The sequence below is a fragment of the Oryctolagus cuniculus genome, chromosome 12 (genome assembly GCF_051225735.1).
Source record: "Oryctolagus cuniculus isolate XC-2025 breed Fujian yellow rabbit chromosome 12, ASM5122573v1, whole genome shotgun sequence".
NCBI lineage: Eukaryota > Metazoa > Chordata > Mammalia > Lagomorpha > Leporidae > Oryctolagus > Oryctolagus cuniculus.
The window spans coordinates 68305577-68323847 of NC_142878.1; the positions used below are offsets into that span (position 1 = coordinate 68305577).

At 45.4% G+C, this 18271-nt stretch overlaps 2 protein-coding genes across 4 annotated transcripts in view; one reads left to right on the forward strand and one right to left on the reverse strand.

Annotated features, from left to right (window-relative positions):
* Positions 1-1225, reverse strand: part of SLC30A4 (solute carrier family 30 member 4) — a 40749-nt gene extending 39524 nt beyond the window's left edge. Inside the window, exons 1-2 of one of the 3 annotated variants that reach the window (XM_017348066.4) lie at positions 1098-1225; positions 79-582 (exon numbers count right to left, since the gene is read on the reverse strand). In XM_017348066.4, coding sequence (XP_017203555.1) covers positions 79-469 — 391 coding nt within the window. In that variant the 5' untranslated portion in view covers positions 470-582; positions 1098-1225. Of the gene's footprint in view, positions 1-78; positions 583-715; positions 857-1097 lie in introns of those variants that run through there. The other 2 variants (XM_002717889.6, XM_089310265.1) reach the window with 2 other exon arrangements.
* Positions 468-3855, forward strand: LOC138844801 (uncharacterized). The gene is made up of 4 exons (XM_070054853.2): positions 468-505; positions 615-1241; positions 1683-1728; positions 3621-3855. The coding sequence occupies exons 1-4, from the start codon at positions 468-470 to the stop codon at positions 3693-3695; spliced, it is 786 nt and encodes a 261-aa protein (XP_069910954.2). The 3' UTR covers positions 3696-3855.
* Positions 3856-18271: the final 14416 nt, after the last annotated feature.

Sequence of the window (18271 nt, forward strand, 5' to 3'; positions counted from 1 at the left end):
CAACCCGTGTGTAACTACAGCTCGACAAAGACTCTCGAGGCAAGGCAAATGGAAAAGTGAGTTGGCGACACAACTCACCTACAAGTTCTCCAATCATGAAAAGCAAGTAAAGAACAGCAGCAATGGTCAACCTGGTTTTCACCTTTCTCTGCTTCAGTAACTCTCTCTGTTTGCTGCAGTTGTCACAGGGGTCCACCTTCAAGCTCAGCTGACTGTTGGTCAAAGGTAAGTCCTGGTCCAATAGGGAATCGTCGTCGGCCTGGAGCGCCGGGTGCGCCCCGTTAATAGGCCTTTCCGGGGGCTCGGGCTCATCCTCGGCCACCACCACTCGAAGTTTGTTAAAGCGAGCCAGCCCCTCGTCCCCCACCTCATCCGAGAAGTCAAAGGCGCTGGTGTCATTTAGAAAGAGCGGCGCATCATCTTTCCTCAGCAGGGATTTGAGGCGCTGCCACGCGCCGGAGCCGGCCATGGCAGAGGCTGAGCGGCCGCGCCGCGGAACCGCTCGGTGCAGGCGGCCGGCCGGCGGCTCTACTTCACCGGAGCGCCAGTTCCCGAGGGCAGCGCCGCGCGTCCCTCCCCATCCTGTGGAAAACGAAACACGTTATAAATTAAAGGCGCCCCAACACTGCCCACAAGTTCCGAAGCCGCGGGCGGCGGGGCGCTGGGCCGGCCCCGAGGCGCCGCCGGGGCTCCGCGAGGGGGGCGGCGCATCTACCTGGGGCGCTGCCGCGGGGCCGCTACTCCCTTTCCCAACCCCCCGCCGGCTCGGCGGGGCCGGCTGGCGCTGCTCCGCTCGGGGCCGCGAGGGAGCGGGGCCGCGGCTCGCGCCCGCCGCGCCCGCCGCGCCCGCCGCGCCCGCCGCGCCCGCCGCTCGAGGCCGGCTCCCCGGGTCTGACAGGTTCGGGGCCGGGCGCCCGCGGCCGCCGCCTCTCCCCGCCCTGCGCGAGGCCGCGCGCGTGCGCCGGGCGAGGCGCGCGAGGGAGGGGTCGGCGCGGGGACACACAGGCCCGGCGCGCAGGGCTGGGACGCGCGCGGGGGCTGCGCCGGGTCGCACCGCCCCTTCGCCGGCGGGGTCGCCTCGGCCCCGGGTCACTCACTGGCCAAGCGCGGCGTTCCCGGGGCCCTTCCTCCTCCTCCCAGAAGAATGTGCTGGCCGGGCCGGGGTCTGCGGGCTTGGTGGCTGGGTTGGAACGGTCCCGCCCGGGGCTGGGCGTGGCTGCCCGGAGTCCCCTCCAGCGAAGGTGGGTCTCAGGAATCGCCGTCCGGGATCCTGGCCGTGGCAGCTTCTCAGAAAACAGCCCGAGTGCTTTCCTGCTAAGTGGGAAGCCAAGCGACTTTTCCCTCCTCCCATTGCTGCGTTTCTGGCTTGTTGGCAAGGGTTCCCAACGCACAGAAATGATAAATATTCGAGGAGATGAAAAAATGCTCATTTGTCTGGTTTGATCTTTACATTTTGTATAGTGTATCGAATTCTCGCACTTGCCCCATAAATATGGTACAGATATTGTTTGTCCGTGACAAAGATAAAAATACAAGCGAGGCTTAAAAAATTATTTGCTGCCCAGTCAAGTCCACTGGAGAGGGTGAGGCTGTTTTTGTCAGCAGTTCTGTGTCCTTCTTATGTTCACTATTGTTTTTCATTGTATTCTGTGCGCTACTGCCAAGTTCTTTTTGTCTCTCAGGTATTTACCGTGTGGACCAAACTTGAGCACAAGAAATCTGCTAGAGGTATCTCTTTGGCCTTTGGTTCTGTTTAACAAAAGAAAAGACAAAATCCAGAGATCATTTGACAGAATTGAGTCTTAAATAGTTTTTTCTGATTTTAAATCTAACTTTTTTTTTATTTCTTTGAAATGCACAACTAGAGAGAGAGGAGAGAGGGAGATTTTCTGTCCACTGGTTCACTCCCTAAATGACCCCAACAGCGAGGGCTGTTCCATGCAGGTTTCCATGTAGGTGCAGGAGCCCAAGCACTTGGGCCGCCTTCTACTGCTTTCCCTGGTGTGTTAGTAGGGAGCTGGTTTGGAAGTGGAGCAACCAGGACTGAAACACATGCCCTGAGGGGATGCCAGCGTTTTGGCAGTTTAACCTGCTGCACCACAGTGTCGCCCCCTAAATCTAAATTTTAATGGCAAAATGAAATGACAGTAAGATCGCAATACAAAGTCTTATTCCAGATTTCCTGGATGGGCTTTGGGGGGGGAGTGGTGGGCTACACAAATCATTAAATTTATGTGCAAAACTTTGTGGGTGTTTATATTTTCTGGGACAAGTTCCTTAGCTTTCATTATATTCTCAGGGTTAAGAGTCAAGATTAAAAACAATAACATGGGGCCTGTTCTGTGGCGCAGTGGGTTAAAGCCCTGGCCTGCAGCGCTGGCATACCATATGGGTACTGGTTCCAGTACCTGCTGCTTCACTTCTGATCCAGCTCCCTGCTAATGCACCTAGGAAAGCAGCAGAGGATGGCCCAAGTGCTTGACCCCTGCATCCACGTGGGAAACCTGGAAGAAGCTCCTGGCTCCTGGCTTCTGCCTGGCCCAGCCCTGGTCGTATGACCAGTTGGGGGAGTGAACCATCCAACGGAAGACCTCTTTCTCCCTTTAATTCTGCCTTTCAAGTAAATAAAAATAAATCTTCAAAGACAAAACAAAACAATAACACTGTCAGGAGAAGTCTTGGATCAAGGCCTTAGCCTCTGTTTGGACGTGAATTGTGAATTGTACAAACTCCTGTTTGTCCAGTGTTTATGAATGTTACGTTTTTTATAATAGTCTATATGTATTACCAAATTTCAGGTTACAAAAAAATGCAATACAAAATCATATGAAGCAGTCATTTGCCTCTGGAGATGCAGGTGATGCTTTGGAACCTTGTATGTGCCAAGAACAAGCACTTTTGGACTCCAGGGCAGTTCCTCACTTTTGAATGCCAGCATTATGACTGCAGAGCTGCAGTCCTGGGAGTCTAGTCAGGGAGCCTGGATTAGAGGCTTCATGATTCCTAGACCAGGAAGGAAAAACTAGTGCTTGGGATGTTCAGTAACCAGGACACACAGGCCATAATCACTTGAAGGGAGAGAACTTACTAGGGGTTGCTTTCCTAACCCCAAATGTCTTAATCCACCCAGTTGGCAAATAGTTTTTTTTTTTTTAAATTTCATTTTGTTATACTGCTTGGAATTCTACCAATGATACCAATGAATGAATGAGTAAATAAATATTTCTTAAAATAAGATTACATTTTTAAGGAAAAAGGATAGACAGTTTTAAGAAAAATTAAGGAAAGGGCATGGGTTATTTTGAGTATACACAGCAAACTTTGTTGGGGAGGGCTGAAACTCTACTTCCTGGTTTGTGTTTTTTTTGTTGTTGTTTCCCTAGGTACCTGCAGAGTGATGGGAGGACAACAAAAAATCTAAATGGCGATTTTAGGATGTATCCACAAATTCTGAGGAACTCCATCCATCAAGGGGTGGAGCTTCATTATCCTATTGGATTGGCTATGCTTAATGAGTAGCATTTAGCCTATAACGAATAGAATATGGTAGAAGTGACTGTATGACTTAGAGGACTAGATCATAAATGGCACTGCAACTGTCTCTTTATTCTTACTTTTAGATCACTTGCGCTGGAGGGTACTGGCTATCGTGTTGTGACAAACTCCAGCAGCCCGATGAAAAGGTGCATAATTGAATTACACTGGAGGCCAACGCTCCTCCAGCTAAGCCTTCAGATGATTACAGTCAGGTGATGTTCAGTGAAGCCCCAAGAGGGATCCTGAGCCAGAACTCAGCTACCTCTACTAAGGTGACCCTCAGAGACTGCATGAGAAAAATAAATGTCAACATGGTAAGTTTTGGGGATCATTTCTTACACAGTTATAGATACCTAATACACTAGTTTACTTCTGTACCAGAATAGCCATTTTGTTCCTTTTTTTTTTTAAAATCACATAGCATTTTTTAAAGAATATTTATTTGAAAGGCAGAGTTACAGAGAGAGAGAGAGAGAGAGAGAGAGAGAGAAAGTCTTTCATCTACTGGTTCACTTCCTAAATGGCCACAGCTGAGCTGATTGGAAGCCAGGAGCTTCTCCCACATGGGTACGGGGCCCAAGCACTTGGGCGCTCCTCTGCTGCTTTCCCAGGCTCATTAGCAGGGAGCTGGATAGGAAGTAGAGCAACTGGGACTTGAACCAGCACCCATATGGGATGGCGGTGGTGTAGGCCAGGGCTTTAACCTGCTAAGCCACAGAGCCAGCCCTAGTCACATAGACTCTTATTCCTGGGCTTGCCCTTGGACTCATGGCATGATTTCTATCACTGAGCTTTAAAATGAGCTAAATAAATAGACTTTTGTGACTAGGTTGGGAATGTAACCATTATTAGAAAACTTATTTCTATGTATTCAGAGTTTTAAACAATAGACAGATGACATTCTGAAACATGACCCACTTAGAATCTTGATGCTGTCTGTAATTTTGCTAGCTATTGCTTAATATACCTTTCTTGTATAAAAGACCTTATATATTTTTCCCAGTCAGAGAACATTTTTATGGGGAAGATGGAAAAATTGCCAACTATTTAGCCTATCTCTCAACCAGGTAATCCATCAGATGCAGAGTGTTTAGGTAATAGCAGAGGCCTGACAGTTCAACTGAAAGACACATACCTGGGGCAGTGAACTGGGATAGACATAAAATATCCCATGTCAAAACTTGTTTTCTGGCTCAGTTATCTCTTGGGAAAAAATGACAATACTAAAAACAATACCTCAGCTAATATTTACTTACAGCTTGTACCAGACACTACACGGGGGGCCTGACTCATTTCATCCTTACGACGTCATTATAAAGAAGGTAGTGATTAAATGCATGGGTCGTTGAGTCAGACTGCTTGTGTTTGCATCCTGGCTTCACCATTTACAGTCATATGGTATCTGGCAAACTATTAACCACTTTGTGCTTCTATTTTCTTACCTATAAAATAGGGATAATAATAGTATCCATAGCACAGGCCTGTGGTAAGGATTAAATAAAATAATGCATATAAAGTATGTAAAACTTGGTGCACACACAGTTCCTAGCATATGGTAAATACTCAACCATGTTAGTTCTTGGCCTGGTGGTTAAGATGCCTGTGTCCCACAGCAGAGTACTTGGGTTCAGTTGCCAGAATCTGGCACTAGCTCCTGATTCCAGCTCCCTGCTAATGTGGGCCTTGGGAGCCACCTTATTGGTTCAAGGAACCAACTGGCAGACCTAGATTAGGTTCCTGGCTCCTGGCAAAACCATTTGGGGAGTGGACCAGTGGTGGGAGCTAGCTCTCACTCTCTTTCTGTCTCATCTCTAAAAATAGATTTTTAAAAATGTTGATTAAAGAGATTAGCTCCTATTTTCTATGTAGATGAAACATGGGGTTTCAGGGATGCTGAGCGTCTTGGCTAGAGCCACGTAGCCAGCAAACAGAGCATGAGCTCAGTGCCAGATCAGTTTGGTTTCGGATCTCAAGCTCTTAACCATTACTCCATGCTGTCTACCTTTGTTTCTTTCTGCACGCAAATGGAATGATCTGCAGAAAAGCATCTAGATTCTTTGAAGTATTCTAGGAGAGAGCCCTGCTTCACATACCAAGGACTTGCCAGCACCCTGAGACCTAAGTATCATCCTATAAAATCTACCTTGAAAATTGGAAAAAAAAAGTAGAAAAGTGTTTTAAAAAATTGAAATATAGGAAAAGATACCATGTATTTGGCAAGTTCAAATGATGCTTGTTCCCCATTCTGAGAATGCCTTCCTCTTTTGGTGTATGTGGCTATAGAAAGTTTTCATAGGCTGTTTTGGAATGTGTTCTCTTATGCCTTTCAGGAAGGAATAAGCTGTTGGGTGCATAAGGGTTAGTGATGTGATATACAACCAGAGTGAGAGTATTAGTTTCTTCTTCTTCTTCTTTTTAAAAAAGATTTATTTATTTATTTGAAAGTCAGAGTTACACACAGAGAGAAGGAGAGGCAGAGAGAGAGAGTGCTGGTTCACTCCCCAATTGGCCGCAATGCCCAGATCTGTGCCAATCCGAAGCCAGGAGCCAGGAGCTTCCTCCGGGTCTCCCATGCGGGTGCAGGGGCCCAAGGACTTGAGCCATCTTCTACTGGTTTCCCAGGCCATAGCAGAGAGCTGAATTGGAAGTGGAGCAGCTGGGACTTGAACCTGCGTCTGTATGGGATGCCTACACAGCAGGCGGTGGCTTTACCCACTATGCCACAGCACCAGCCCTGGTAGTTTCTTCCTTCTATCGGCTACTCCTAACAGAGTTGCTGGGGTTTTAATTTATCCTCTCATCTAAGGGAAGAAAAGAGAAAGACCCAGAATAAATAAAAGAATTGCCTAAGGATGAGAAAGTCCCCCCACCCTTTTCTTTCTTTCTTTCTTTCTTTTTTTTTTTTTTTTAACATTTATTTATTTAAAAGAGTTACAAAGACAGAGGGACAGAGAGAGAAAGAGATCTTCCATCCACTGGTTCTCTCCCCAAATGGCTGCAACAGCCAGGGCTGAGTCAGGCCAAAGCCAGGAGCCAAAAGTCTCTTCTGTGTCTCCCATGTGGGTGCAGGGTAACAAGCACTTAGGCCATCTTCCTCTGTTTTCCTGGGCACATTAGCAGGGAGCTAGATTGGAAGTGGAGCAGCCAGGACTTTAACTGGCACCTGTATGGGATATTGGCCAGAGTCGCAGGTGGTGGCTTTACCTGCTATGCCACAGCACTGGCCTAGGAAAGACCCCTTTTTGAACAAGAAAGATATAAAGGAGAGGATCTCTGGCCCATTAGCCTAATTACCCTGTCGGGCAAACTGACTTAGAAGCCAAAACCTACATACGATAAAATACATGGCTCTCATGACTTTGGTTTTATTTTCCCTTACCCCTTAAAGTAAACATTCGTATTGAGTTATCTAACCATGTCTGACTGAGGTTCAGTGGAATTCAGTGGGTTCAGGGAGTCAGCATTCCAGTCCTGAGGTGCAGGGCAGGGGGAGCTGGAAGAGGAACTCTGGAAATTCTGAGTGTTTCATTATATACAGGGGCACCACCCCAGAGTACTTGGAGAACTTCATTAGGCTTCTAATTTTGCCACTCACTATGACCCCTGGCAGTGTAATATTGCTGAGCTCATTTTCTTGTCTGTAAAAAATGGAAAATAATATTGGCCTACCCATTTCATAAGGATACTGTAAAAATCAAATGAGATTTTGTATGTAAAAGTATTCCTTTACCAACTCTATTGCAGTTATTAAAGACCATGCCACCTGAACTAAACTATAAGATAAGGGTATAGGAAAATGCTCATTGTTAAAAATTCTTTACTTATATCTGTTTTGTTTTAGGATTGGTAAACCCCAGTCCTTGGTTTGTTAACATTCAGACTCATTTGAAATTCTAATGACTGCCCAAATTACTGTTAGCTCATTTCTGTCCTAAGCTACTTTTGTATCCATAGCACCTAACTTTGCACTCATGGCAGGAGCCCTGTAAATATCCATGGATTAATAAATGAAAAGGTTTTAATCATAAAGTTCACCCATTACTTTCAATTCCCCTCTAACATAAACATTTCTGTTTTTTTAAACTGGTATGTAAGGCCATGTCTAGGAAATTTTTAGTGGTGAAATCAAGGTGTTCATAATGATTTGTGATTATTAACATACTAATCATAAACATACTAGTCATATTAATAGATACTAGATCTATTTCAAAAAACATTATAACATTTATGAATTAAGTCAGGACAAAGAAGCAACTGCAGACAAAGTGATTCTTTAGAGGCCTCTAACAACTGGTGGCTTTAAACAATGTAGGCCATTGTGTGAAGTCTCTGCAGGGGTTATTGTGAAGATTAATTAGATTAAAATCTGCAAAGTGCTTTGAGTTTTTCCCAGAATTCCTTTATAAATAAAAATGGCATTAGTTTTTTTTCTTATAAAGTGTCTTTATATTGTTTTTCTCAGAATCAGATGTAGCAAGTTCACCTGCTGTTTAGCTGCCTGTGTTCCCTGAAGCAAAAAAACCCCAAGGCTAAGCCAAACCTAAGTTACCTTTGATGGTTTTAAGCTAACTACGGAAGTGCACATGGCTGAGCAGAATTAACTACCCTAATCACAAAGATCTTAGTGTATGATTTACATGACACAGTAATGTCTCATAATCACTAATGCCACGTGGTAATTAGATATAAATTACATGTAATTATTACAGCTATTTTATACTAACCAACAAGGCTTTACTCACCTCTTTATTATCTCTATTTTAATAATTCACATTCTTTTCACTTACAAATAGTGTTTAAGCCAGATTTCCTTTTAGTAGTTCTTCCTTATCTCCTAATAACGTAAGTGTTGAAAATGTACCTGCTACCAGGCACTGTTTAATTCTCATTGTGTGCACTGAAAACGTAGGTACTTGATAAAAGATGGGAGTCTTAGAGCCAGCTCTCCAACAGCTGAGGTTCCTTTGTGACTCCTTGTCTCCTTGTTTCTGAACCTAATCCTGTCTCCAGTGACCCACTCAGCTTATGCTGCCCCATGTCTTACCCAGAAGAGACAGCTCTGAATATTCTTAGTAGGCTTGAGGGAGGAGAAACTGGAGCAGACCCAGGTAAGCCTGGGGAACAGTAGGATAAGAGGCCTATTGTAAATGAGGAACTCACCTGGCAGGTAACCAACTGGGTTTGCTTACGACTGAAGGGGTTCCTGGGGACTGGAGAATAGATTCTGGAATTGTGATACTGGCTGGGTTTTTGCCGGGTACGCAGACCCCTGGTTACCATTGGGCCCTGCAGCATACTGCGCTGGCTGTGCGCTGGGGACGCTGGAAGTGACTCCTGTTACAGTGCAGAGGAGGTCAGAGGTGTCCCAAGAGGGAAGCCAGCTGTACCCAGGGCCCTGTTAACGCCATCAAGGTCTCAGTTCAGTGTTGCAGCTTTGCAGGTATGTGAACTGCACCAGCAGATCAGTCTGGGGAAACCAGTGCACACTAAACGACTGCCTCAAGAGACTGAGTTAATTACTGTTGTAGTTATATCTTAATCATCCTGGGGAATACGCCATTCCCATTGCCCTGGATGCCCCCTTCACAGGCCCAGTGAGCGAATCCAAGTTACCTGAGATCCAGAGCCAAGCTGACGAGGAGTTGAAAAGGCCTTTTTCTGATTGTGTCCCTGTTTTCCTGCTGGGGTGTTTTGCTCAGCCCCCACATCTGGCAGCTCTTGTCAGCGTTCTCATCTTTGCTTTTAACTCTGTGAATTCTGCCCAGTCTTCCTCATGCGTCTCTCTCTCTTTCATTCTTCCTCTCTCTCCATTGTTTCTTTCTTTTTCTTTTCTTTTTTTTTTTTTTTTTTTTGACAGGCAGAGTGGACAGTGAAAGAGAGAGACAGAGAGAGAGAAAGGTCTTCCTTTACCGTTGGTTCACCCTCCAATGGCCGCTGCAGCCGGCACACCGCACTGATCCGAAGGCAGGAGCCAGGTGCTTCTCCTGGTCTCCCATGGGGTGCAGGGCCCAAGCACTTGGGCCATCCTCCACTGCACTCCTGGGCCATAGCAGAGAGCTGGACTGGAAGAGGGGCAACCGGGACTAGAACCCGGTGTGCCGGCGCCGCAGGCAGAGGATTAGCCTATTGAGCCATGGCACTGGCCTCTCCATTGTTTCTTGTCCTTTCCCTTTCTTTTTCTCTGCGCCCCCCTTCCTTCCTTCTCCTTTTTTTCAACAAATATTATTGGTCTGCTTGTCATATGCCAGTCATTACAACAGGCACTGGAGCTATACAGAATAAAAGGAAGTCTAGATGGTATCTTATCCCCTAAGAGTCATGCATACACATCACAAATTACAAATCTTTATCTCTAATTTTTTTCCTATGTCACATGCAGACTGCTGATATCTAGATGTCATTTGTTTTCCCCAGGAAAAGTGTAAAGTAATAGATCCTTTATTCTCAGTTGAATTTTTGGACATTTTCCCCTTAGGCCCTCATCAGGGGAAATCTGCAGATAACCAGCCCCATCCGTTGTTATACACTGATGGTTATAACCAAGGCCAGGAAATTCACTCAGTACCACTCCAGCTGCCATGGTCCTCTAGTTGTGTTTGGTCCTGAGTTGTGACCTCAGAGCTCAGAGCCCTGTCTTCATTTTATAAATAGTTTGGATATTTTTATCCCAAAGTGCATTACACTGCACTTGTTCCCACAGAAGCTTGTCTGTCAGTAGTCTGATCACGTGGTCACATTTCTTGACTCTTTTGATTATCTAGCCCAGAGATTGACAACCTCTTTCCCTAAAATACCAGATAATAAAGAATTTCAGTTACTTTGCCACTGTGGCATGAAAATAGCTGGTCAAGTTAATAAACAAATGAGCATGGGTATATTCCAATAAAAATTTATGGGAACAGAGATGTGAATTTTATAGAATTTTTATGTGTCACAAAATATTAGTTTCCTCTCAATTTTAAAAATGATTTTAAAATGAAAAAACTGTTCTTAGTTTGTTGACTCTATAAAACCAGGTGCAGGGAAGAGTTAGTTGGCTTATGGACTGTCATTGCCTGTTCGCTGATTGAGACCCATCACTATTCAGAAGTGTTGTTGGGATTTTACTGCATGCTCTCTCTCCTGTGTTAGTCCCTTTCGAGAACTGAGGCCTGAGGAATCAGGCTCTTTACCTGGTCCCATTAATCGCTGCTTCCCAAGACATCATTGAGGCAGCAGTATTTACACTGCCCAATTGTCTTCATTTGGGTGGTGTAGCTGGTGGCCCTCAAGCCCATCTGAGTGCTCTGAATGTGGCTGCCCATGCCTCATAGTGGGTTCCAGGTAAAATACTTTGGGACTTCCAGAATGGAAAATTGATTGTATCTCTGTCTTCTTCTTCTGCACTACCTCAACTCATGCACTGTGCCACTGCCCTCTAAGCTGTTAGCCACATTGCCCTTGCATTATTTGGGGCTCTGACCACAGGCCTTTGCACACATAGTTTACTTATTTGGACTCCTCTATCCAGTTAATTCTAGGTTAGCTCTCGAGCCACTGACCCCTCTGACACCCATCATACCCCAAGTCCAGATGAGTCTGTTTGTTACATGTGCTCATGTCTTACCTTGTAATTTTGTCTTCATCAGTGGCGTTATCTGACAAGTGGCTGCCTCTAACTCTGTTGATAGACTCTCAGTTTATCTTTGCTCCCCGCTGTATTCCCTGAGCTGGCACATAGTATGTGCTCAACAAGGATGCAGTAGGCCTCAGCCTATTAGCTGGGCCATTGATGCCTATGACAGTTCCCTCCCTTTACTTTATTTTTATTTATTTATTTTTTGACAGCCAGAGTTAGACAGTGAGAGAGAGAGAAAGAGAGACAGAGAAAAAGGTCTTCCTTCCGTTGGTTCACCTCCCAAATGGCCGCCACGGCCGGCGTGCTGTGCTGATCCAAAGCCAGGAGCTAGGTGCTTTCTCCTGATCTCCCATGCGGGTGCAGGGCACAAGCACTTGGGCCATCCTCCACTGCCTTCCCAGGCCACAGCAGAGAGCTGGACTGGATGAGGAGCAACTGAGACAGAACTGGCGCCCCAACCGGGACTAGAACCCAGAGTGCTGGCGCCGTAGGTGGAGGATTAGCCTAGTGAGCCGCGGTGCCGGCCCTTTTTATTTTATTTTAATTAATTTATTTTTTTGAGTTCCCTCCCTTTACTAGCAAAGTGAAACTGCATGAATTATAAGATCTCTTTGAGCCACAGTTTCCTTCTCTATAAGATGGAGGTAGTGACCAATATCACTGAGTGGTGGTGACATTTAAATGAGATAATGTGTCTGACACATGGTCTGGTCCAGAGAGATTACTATTAGTCCCCTTCCCTCTTTTCTCTCATTGACATCAACTCCATGATTGCCTGAACCTAATCACCACTTGCCCGGATTCCCCAAATGCACAGGGCTCCTCCACCTTCCTGATGAAATTGCGATGTGTCTATTGAGAAAAGCAGAATTAGGAAGATGACTACATCTCCCTCGCACATCTGCTGCCTTCCAGGAGCTGTCACATGGGCCCTGTAGTCGTTCCCCCATCCCCCCTGCAACCAGGTGATCAGCAGGCCCTGCCAATTGTTTTTGCTTCTGAGCTAGTTCCATTATTGCCTCACAAAGCATCCCAATGTCATGCAACTTTTGTCATCAGCCTCTCCATTGGAAACCTATCAAAGGTTTTCTTTTTATTTTTCTTTTATTTATTTGAAAGGCAGAGTTACAGATAGGCAGAGGGAGAGAGAGCAGTTTTCTAACCGCTGGCTCCCTCCCCAGATGACCGAAATAGCCTGGAGATGAGCTGATCCAGGAGCTTCCTCCGGGTCTCCCACATGACTGCAAGGGCCCAAGGACTCGGGCCATCTTCCACTGCTTTCCCAGGCCATAGCAGAGAATTGGATTGGGAATAGAGCAGCTGGAACACGAACCAGCGCCCATATGGGATTCTGGCACTGCAGATGGCAGCTTTACCCACTGCGCCACAGCACTGGCCTCCAAAGGTTTTCTTAAGGTTTCTAGGTAGATAATCTTAGTCAGTTCTCTATCTACATGCTAATTACTTCCTCAAAAGTAGAATGAATTTGCCAGTTTCCTTCTTCAAGATGCCATCCTACCATTCTTCTCTGAAATTAATCCCATTTAAATGATTAGTCTGTTTTACAAGTAAATCATAACTTTCCAGATTCCCTTTAGAAATTTCATAATTATAGTTATGTAATAAAATCACAGTGTTTTGAGTCCACTGTGTTAGAAACCTTGCATACATTTTTAAATTTACGCCTTCTAACAGTCCTGCATGGTAGACACTGTTATTACCACTTTGTACATAGGATAATTGAAAGTTTATAGATAGTTTGTTCAAAGTCACACAAAGTGGGCATTTGGCATAGAGGGTCAGATGCCACCTGGGATGTGCATATCTCATATCTTTTCATTCCAACTCTGCTTCCTATTCTAGCGTCCTGTTAATGTGCACCCTGGGAGGCAGCAGATGATGACTTGACTTCTTGGGTCTCTACCACCAGCTTGGGAGATCTGCATTGAGTTCCAGGCTCCTGGATTAGGGCTGGGTTAGCTCTAGCTCTTGCAGGCATTTGGGATAGTGAATCTGTGGATGGGCGATCTCTGTCTCTGTATTTGTCTCTCTGTCTGTTAAATTAAAAAAAAAAAAAAATTTAGAACCTAAAATCGGACTCTTAGAAAATGATGGGATCGGCCGGTGCCGTGGCTCACTAGGCTAATCATCCGCCTGTGGCGCCGGCACCCCAGGTTCTAGTCCTGGTTGGGGTGCCGGATTCTGTCCCGGTTGCTCTTCTTCCAGTCCAGCTCTCTGCTGTGGCCTGGGAAGGCAGTGGAAGATGGCCCAAGCGCTTGGGTCCTGCACCTGCATGGGAGACCAGGAGGAAGCACCTGGCTCCTGGCTTCGGATCGGTGCAGCGTGGCGGCCATTTGGGGTGTGAACCAATGGAAGGAAGACCTTTCTCTCTGTCTCTCTCTCTAACAAAAAAAAAAAAAAAAAACAAAAAAACAAAAAAAAAAAAAAAGAAAGGAAGGAAGGAAGGAAGAAAGAAAGAAAGAAAGAAAGAAAATGATGGGATCAAATTTGCACCAGGTTTGTCCAAGCCAGTTGCACTCATCCTTCTACTCTGACATTTTCCTTCTTTCATACTTATGCTTGGCTGGTGACAGTAGTAGGGAGGGTACCTATGTCATATTCTCACTTTAAAAAAAATGGTGTCTTTATTTGAAAGGAGGAGAAGAACAGGAAGAGACAGAGGAGGGGTGAGGGGAGATATTCCACTTGCTGGTTCACTCCTCAAATAGCTGTAACTGCCAGGAATGGACCAGGCCAAAGCCAGGAGCCTTGGAGCTCCATCTGGGTCTCCTATGTGGGTGGCAGGATTCGTACTGAGAAGACCTTTTTCACAGGAAGTAGTCTTTTATTATGCTGGCATAAGGCCCTGGTGGAATTTCTTTTCCAAATTCCTGAGCCCCAAAGAGGGATATTTCTTTTTTTTTTTTTTTAACTTTTATTTAATGAATATAAATTTCCAAAGTACGATTTATGGGTTACAATGGCTTCCCCCCCATACCGTCCCTCCCACCCACAGCCCTCCCCTTTCCCACTCCCTCTCCCCTTCCATTCACATCAAGATTCATTTTCGATGATTTTAGCCTCTTTGTCTCCCTTTTATTGTTACCTGCATACATTTGATTGGATATTCTAATGTTACATGGCAGCCACAGGATTGATACAATACTGCCCATGGGAATGTAGTTACTGAAGATTTTTCTTTTTACTCACAGTCTGAGCCGTCTGCTGTCTGCCAAGGGTTAACATCTGCTCTGTACTAACAAGCAGAACCTGAAATGGTTACACAGAAGCAGACAGTATCTACAGTTGAAGCATTCATAGGCAAGCAGATAACAGCCACATTTCATTCCCAGGACAGATGCTTCCCTTTTTCTTCTTCTGACCTTGGGAAGAACTCTACTGCAACTTTAATCATGTCAGTTAGCAACAAGCTTAATTAAAATACAAAGGCCTCTGCCACAGCCCAAGCACTTGGGACATCTGGATTGAAAGTAGAGCAGCCAGGATTCGAACTAATGCTCTGATATGGGATGCTAGTGTCCCAAGCATCAGCTTAACCTGCTACACCACAATACCAGCCCCACATTCTTGCTTTTAAAAATCTCTTTGATGAACATTGTTTTTTTAGGACTGTTTCTTCATTTTGGCTAATGGTCCCTTAGTGTCTTATAGGACTTCCAACAGAATTCAGATAGATCTTGAAGTATTACACTTATACCTAAGCCCATCATTGGTCATCCATCCATACCAGATACTATGCTATGTGCTGTATTTGCCTTAGGCCAAAGAAATGTGTGTCCCTATTTTTTTTTTTTTTAATTTTGGTATGTTTGGGAGAGTGAACCAGCTCTCATCAGCTGGCTTAATCCAATACAGCGCAGTGCCAGTTCCTCCCATGACCTTTTTTGATGATCCCTAATATGCATGGATTTAAAAAAAAATTGTGCCCAATTAAAATTGTCCTTTAAATCCATTTTCATGAGTTTTTTGAGGTTCAATGGGACCTCATGAGAACAGTAAGGGCCCTGGATTGCTATTCAGTCACTGAAACATGTTCAGGTGAAGGAATCCTGGTCACTTGGAAGAGTCTTTTACGTTGGTGAGTTGGTTGTGGATCAGAGCCAGAAACATTTTGTTGTCACAATGAGAACACATTGGCTTCCCATTAACCTGCCTTACAAAAAAGCTAATAAATATAAAGCAAATATTGTGGGTGTATAATAAAGTGTCCACATACAACAGCAATCTGTAGTGATGTAAGTGTGTGTCTTGGTCAGCTCAAGCTGCCGGAAGAAAATACCATAGACTGGGTAGCTTATGAACAACCAAAATTCAATTCTCACGGTCTAGAGCTGGAAGTTCAAGATCATGGTGCTGACTGTCTGGTCAGGGCCTGCCTCCTGGTTCATACAATCAGTCTTGTCTTGTTGCTCTGTCTTTATGTGGTGGGAGGAGCCAGGGAGCTCTCTGGGGCCTCTTTTGTAAGGGCATTAATCGAATGAGGTCTCCATCTCCATGACCCAATCACTCCCTGAACGGCCCCACCTCTAAATATTATCACCATGACAATTAGGAGTTCAGCGTGTGGATTTTGGGGTAAAACAAACTTTCAGGCCACAGCAGTGGGGATGAGATGACTTGAAGTCCAGGATTTTCCTTAAAATATTTTGTTTTCTAAAAGTAGGAGAAAGTGAAACAAGTGTGTTAAAAATCTTGATACTGATTGAATCTGGTTAAAGGTACTTTACACTATTCATTATACATTATGTGTGATATACATATGTCCATTATAACTATTTTCTCTACTTCTATGTGTTTGAAATTTTTCTTAATATGCAAATTTAATAATAATAAAGAAAATAGGGGCCGGCGCTGTGGCACAGTGGGTTAAAGCCCTGGCCTGAAGTGCTGGCATCCCATATGGGCTCTGGTTCTAGTCCCGGCTGCCTCTCTCCCAATCTAGCTCTCTGCTATGGCCTGGGAAAGCAGTGGAGGATGGCCCAAGTCCTTGGGCTCCTGCACCCAAGTGAGAGACTGGGAAGAAGCTCCTGACTCCTGGCTTCAGATCAGTGCAACTCCAGCTGTTGTGACCATCTGGGGAATGAACCAGCAGATGGAAGACCCCGCTCTCTGTTTCTACCTCTCTCTGTAACTCTTTCAAATAAAAATAAAATAAATCTTTAAAAAATAATAGGGACCGGCACCGAGGCTCACTTGGTTAATCCTCCACCTGCGGCGCTGGCATCCCATATGGGTGCCGGTTCAAATCCTGGCTGCTCCTCTTCTGATTCACCTCTTCTGCTATGGCCTGGGAAAGCAGTAGAGGATGGCCCAAGTGCTTGAGCCCCTGCACTCGTGTGGGAGACCGGGAAGAAGCACCTGGCTCCTGGCTTTGGATTGGCACAGCTGGAGAGTGAACCAGCAGATGGAAAACCTCTCTCTCTCTCTCTCTCTCTCTCTCTCTCTCTGTGTGTGTGTGTGTGTGTGTGTGTGTGTAACTCTGACCTTCAAATAAAAAATAATTTAAAAAAATTCAGGGTACAGCCGGAATCCTAGCCAAGGGTAGCCAAGGGTAGGTAGCTGTATTACCCAGGCTGACTGGTCCCAAGATCTGGGTTCATTTCCATCAAGGAGATCTGCCTCTTGTGGGTTTGGCAGGGCATCTCTCCTTCTGACTTACTGAGAAAGACATGGGTATTTTCCCTGACCCATTCTGGGCTGGCTAGGGAAGCTCAACCTTCTGCAGAAATTTATTTCTCATAGTTCAGGAGGCTGGGAAATCCAAGTAGAAGGCACTGGAAGGTTTAGTTGTCTTGCGAGGGCTGCATCTCTGGAGGGAAGGAACCTTGTGTCCTCACATGGCAGGTGGGCAAACCAACATGCTACATAAAGCTGCTTTTATAAGATGGACTTATTTATTTATTTTAAAGGTAGAACAGAAAAAGAGGGAGAGACAGAGTAAGGGAGATCTTTTATCTGCTGGTTCACTGTCCAGATGGCTGCAACAGCCAGGTCTGGGCTAGGGCAAAGCCAGGAGCCAGGAACTCCATCTGGGTCTCTCACATGGATTGCAGGGGCCCAAGTACTTGGGCTGTCATCCATTGCTTCTCAGGTGCATTAGCAGGAAGCTGAATGGGAAGCAGAGTAGCTGCTCTTCGAACTGGCATTTGGATATAGGATGCCGGGATCACATGCCCTCATGGCCTGATTACCTTCAGATACTATCCCATTAGCAACATTAGCAATTGGAGGGACCACATTCAACCAGAGCACCTCCTAACCATACAGAGTGACTGAACTATGTGTTTGTTTTCATGTCTTTCTCCAAAAACAATCGATTTGATTTCTTTTACCAAATTACAATTTCTTTTTTTTAAATTTATTTTATTTATTTGAAAGAGTTAGAGAGAGAGGTAGAGACAGAGAGAGAGGTCTTCCATCCATTGGTTCAATCCCCAGAAGGCTGCAGTGGTCAGAACTGCGCTGATCTGAAGCCAGGAGCCAGGAGTTTCTTCTGGGTCTTCCACATGGATGCAGGGGCCCAAGGATTTGGGCCATTTTCTACTGCTTTCCCAGGCCATAGCAGAGAGCTGGATCAGAAGAGGAGCAGCTGGGACTAGAATCGGTGCCAAATGGGATGCTAGCACTTCAGGTCAGGGCTTTAACTCGCTGTGCCACAGCGCTGGCCCCTACTAAATTATAATTTCAGTAGTCATGCCTCCCTAGAATACTCCCAGAGCATGATTGAGACTCTTTGCTTGCTCATATACTGCTTTCTAGTTTCTTCCTACAGATAACTGATTCCCTCCTTTGCATTTAACACTCTTTAGAATGACTCTCAGAGGGTGGTTTATTCTCCCATCTTCTAATCTTGAGGGGTTCCTTACAGCTGTTCTCTCTCCATGCCAACCATGTCTCAGATAGCACTGTCCATTATCTAGCAGCCGATAGCACAGCTAAAACCTAGGCAGCCCAAAACCACCATGAGCAAGCCTGTAATCAGAGTCAGATTTATCCACAGCACCGTGAAATACAGTCTCAATGAGAGAGCTCTAGCAACTGCCCTCTCAGAGGAATGTTCAGAGTAATTAGCAAACTTTCCTTGTGTTAGTATGA

Bases quoted from the DNA above. Each gene is read 5' to 3' on its own strand.
- LOC138844801 (XM_070054853.2), top strand. From the start codon at position 468: ATGGCAGAGGCTGAGCGGCCGCGCCGCGGAACCGCTCG. The intron at 506-614 runs GTGCAGGCGGCC...TATAAATTAAAG, and splicing joins CCGCGCCGCGGAACCGCTCG to GCGCCCCAACACTGCCCACA. The intron at 1,242-1,682 runs GTGGGTCTCAGG...TTTGTCTCTCAG, and splicing joins CGGAGTCCCCTCCAGCGAAG to GTATTTACCGTGTGGACCAA.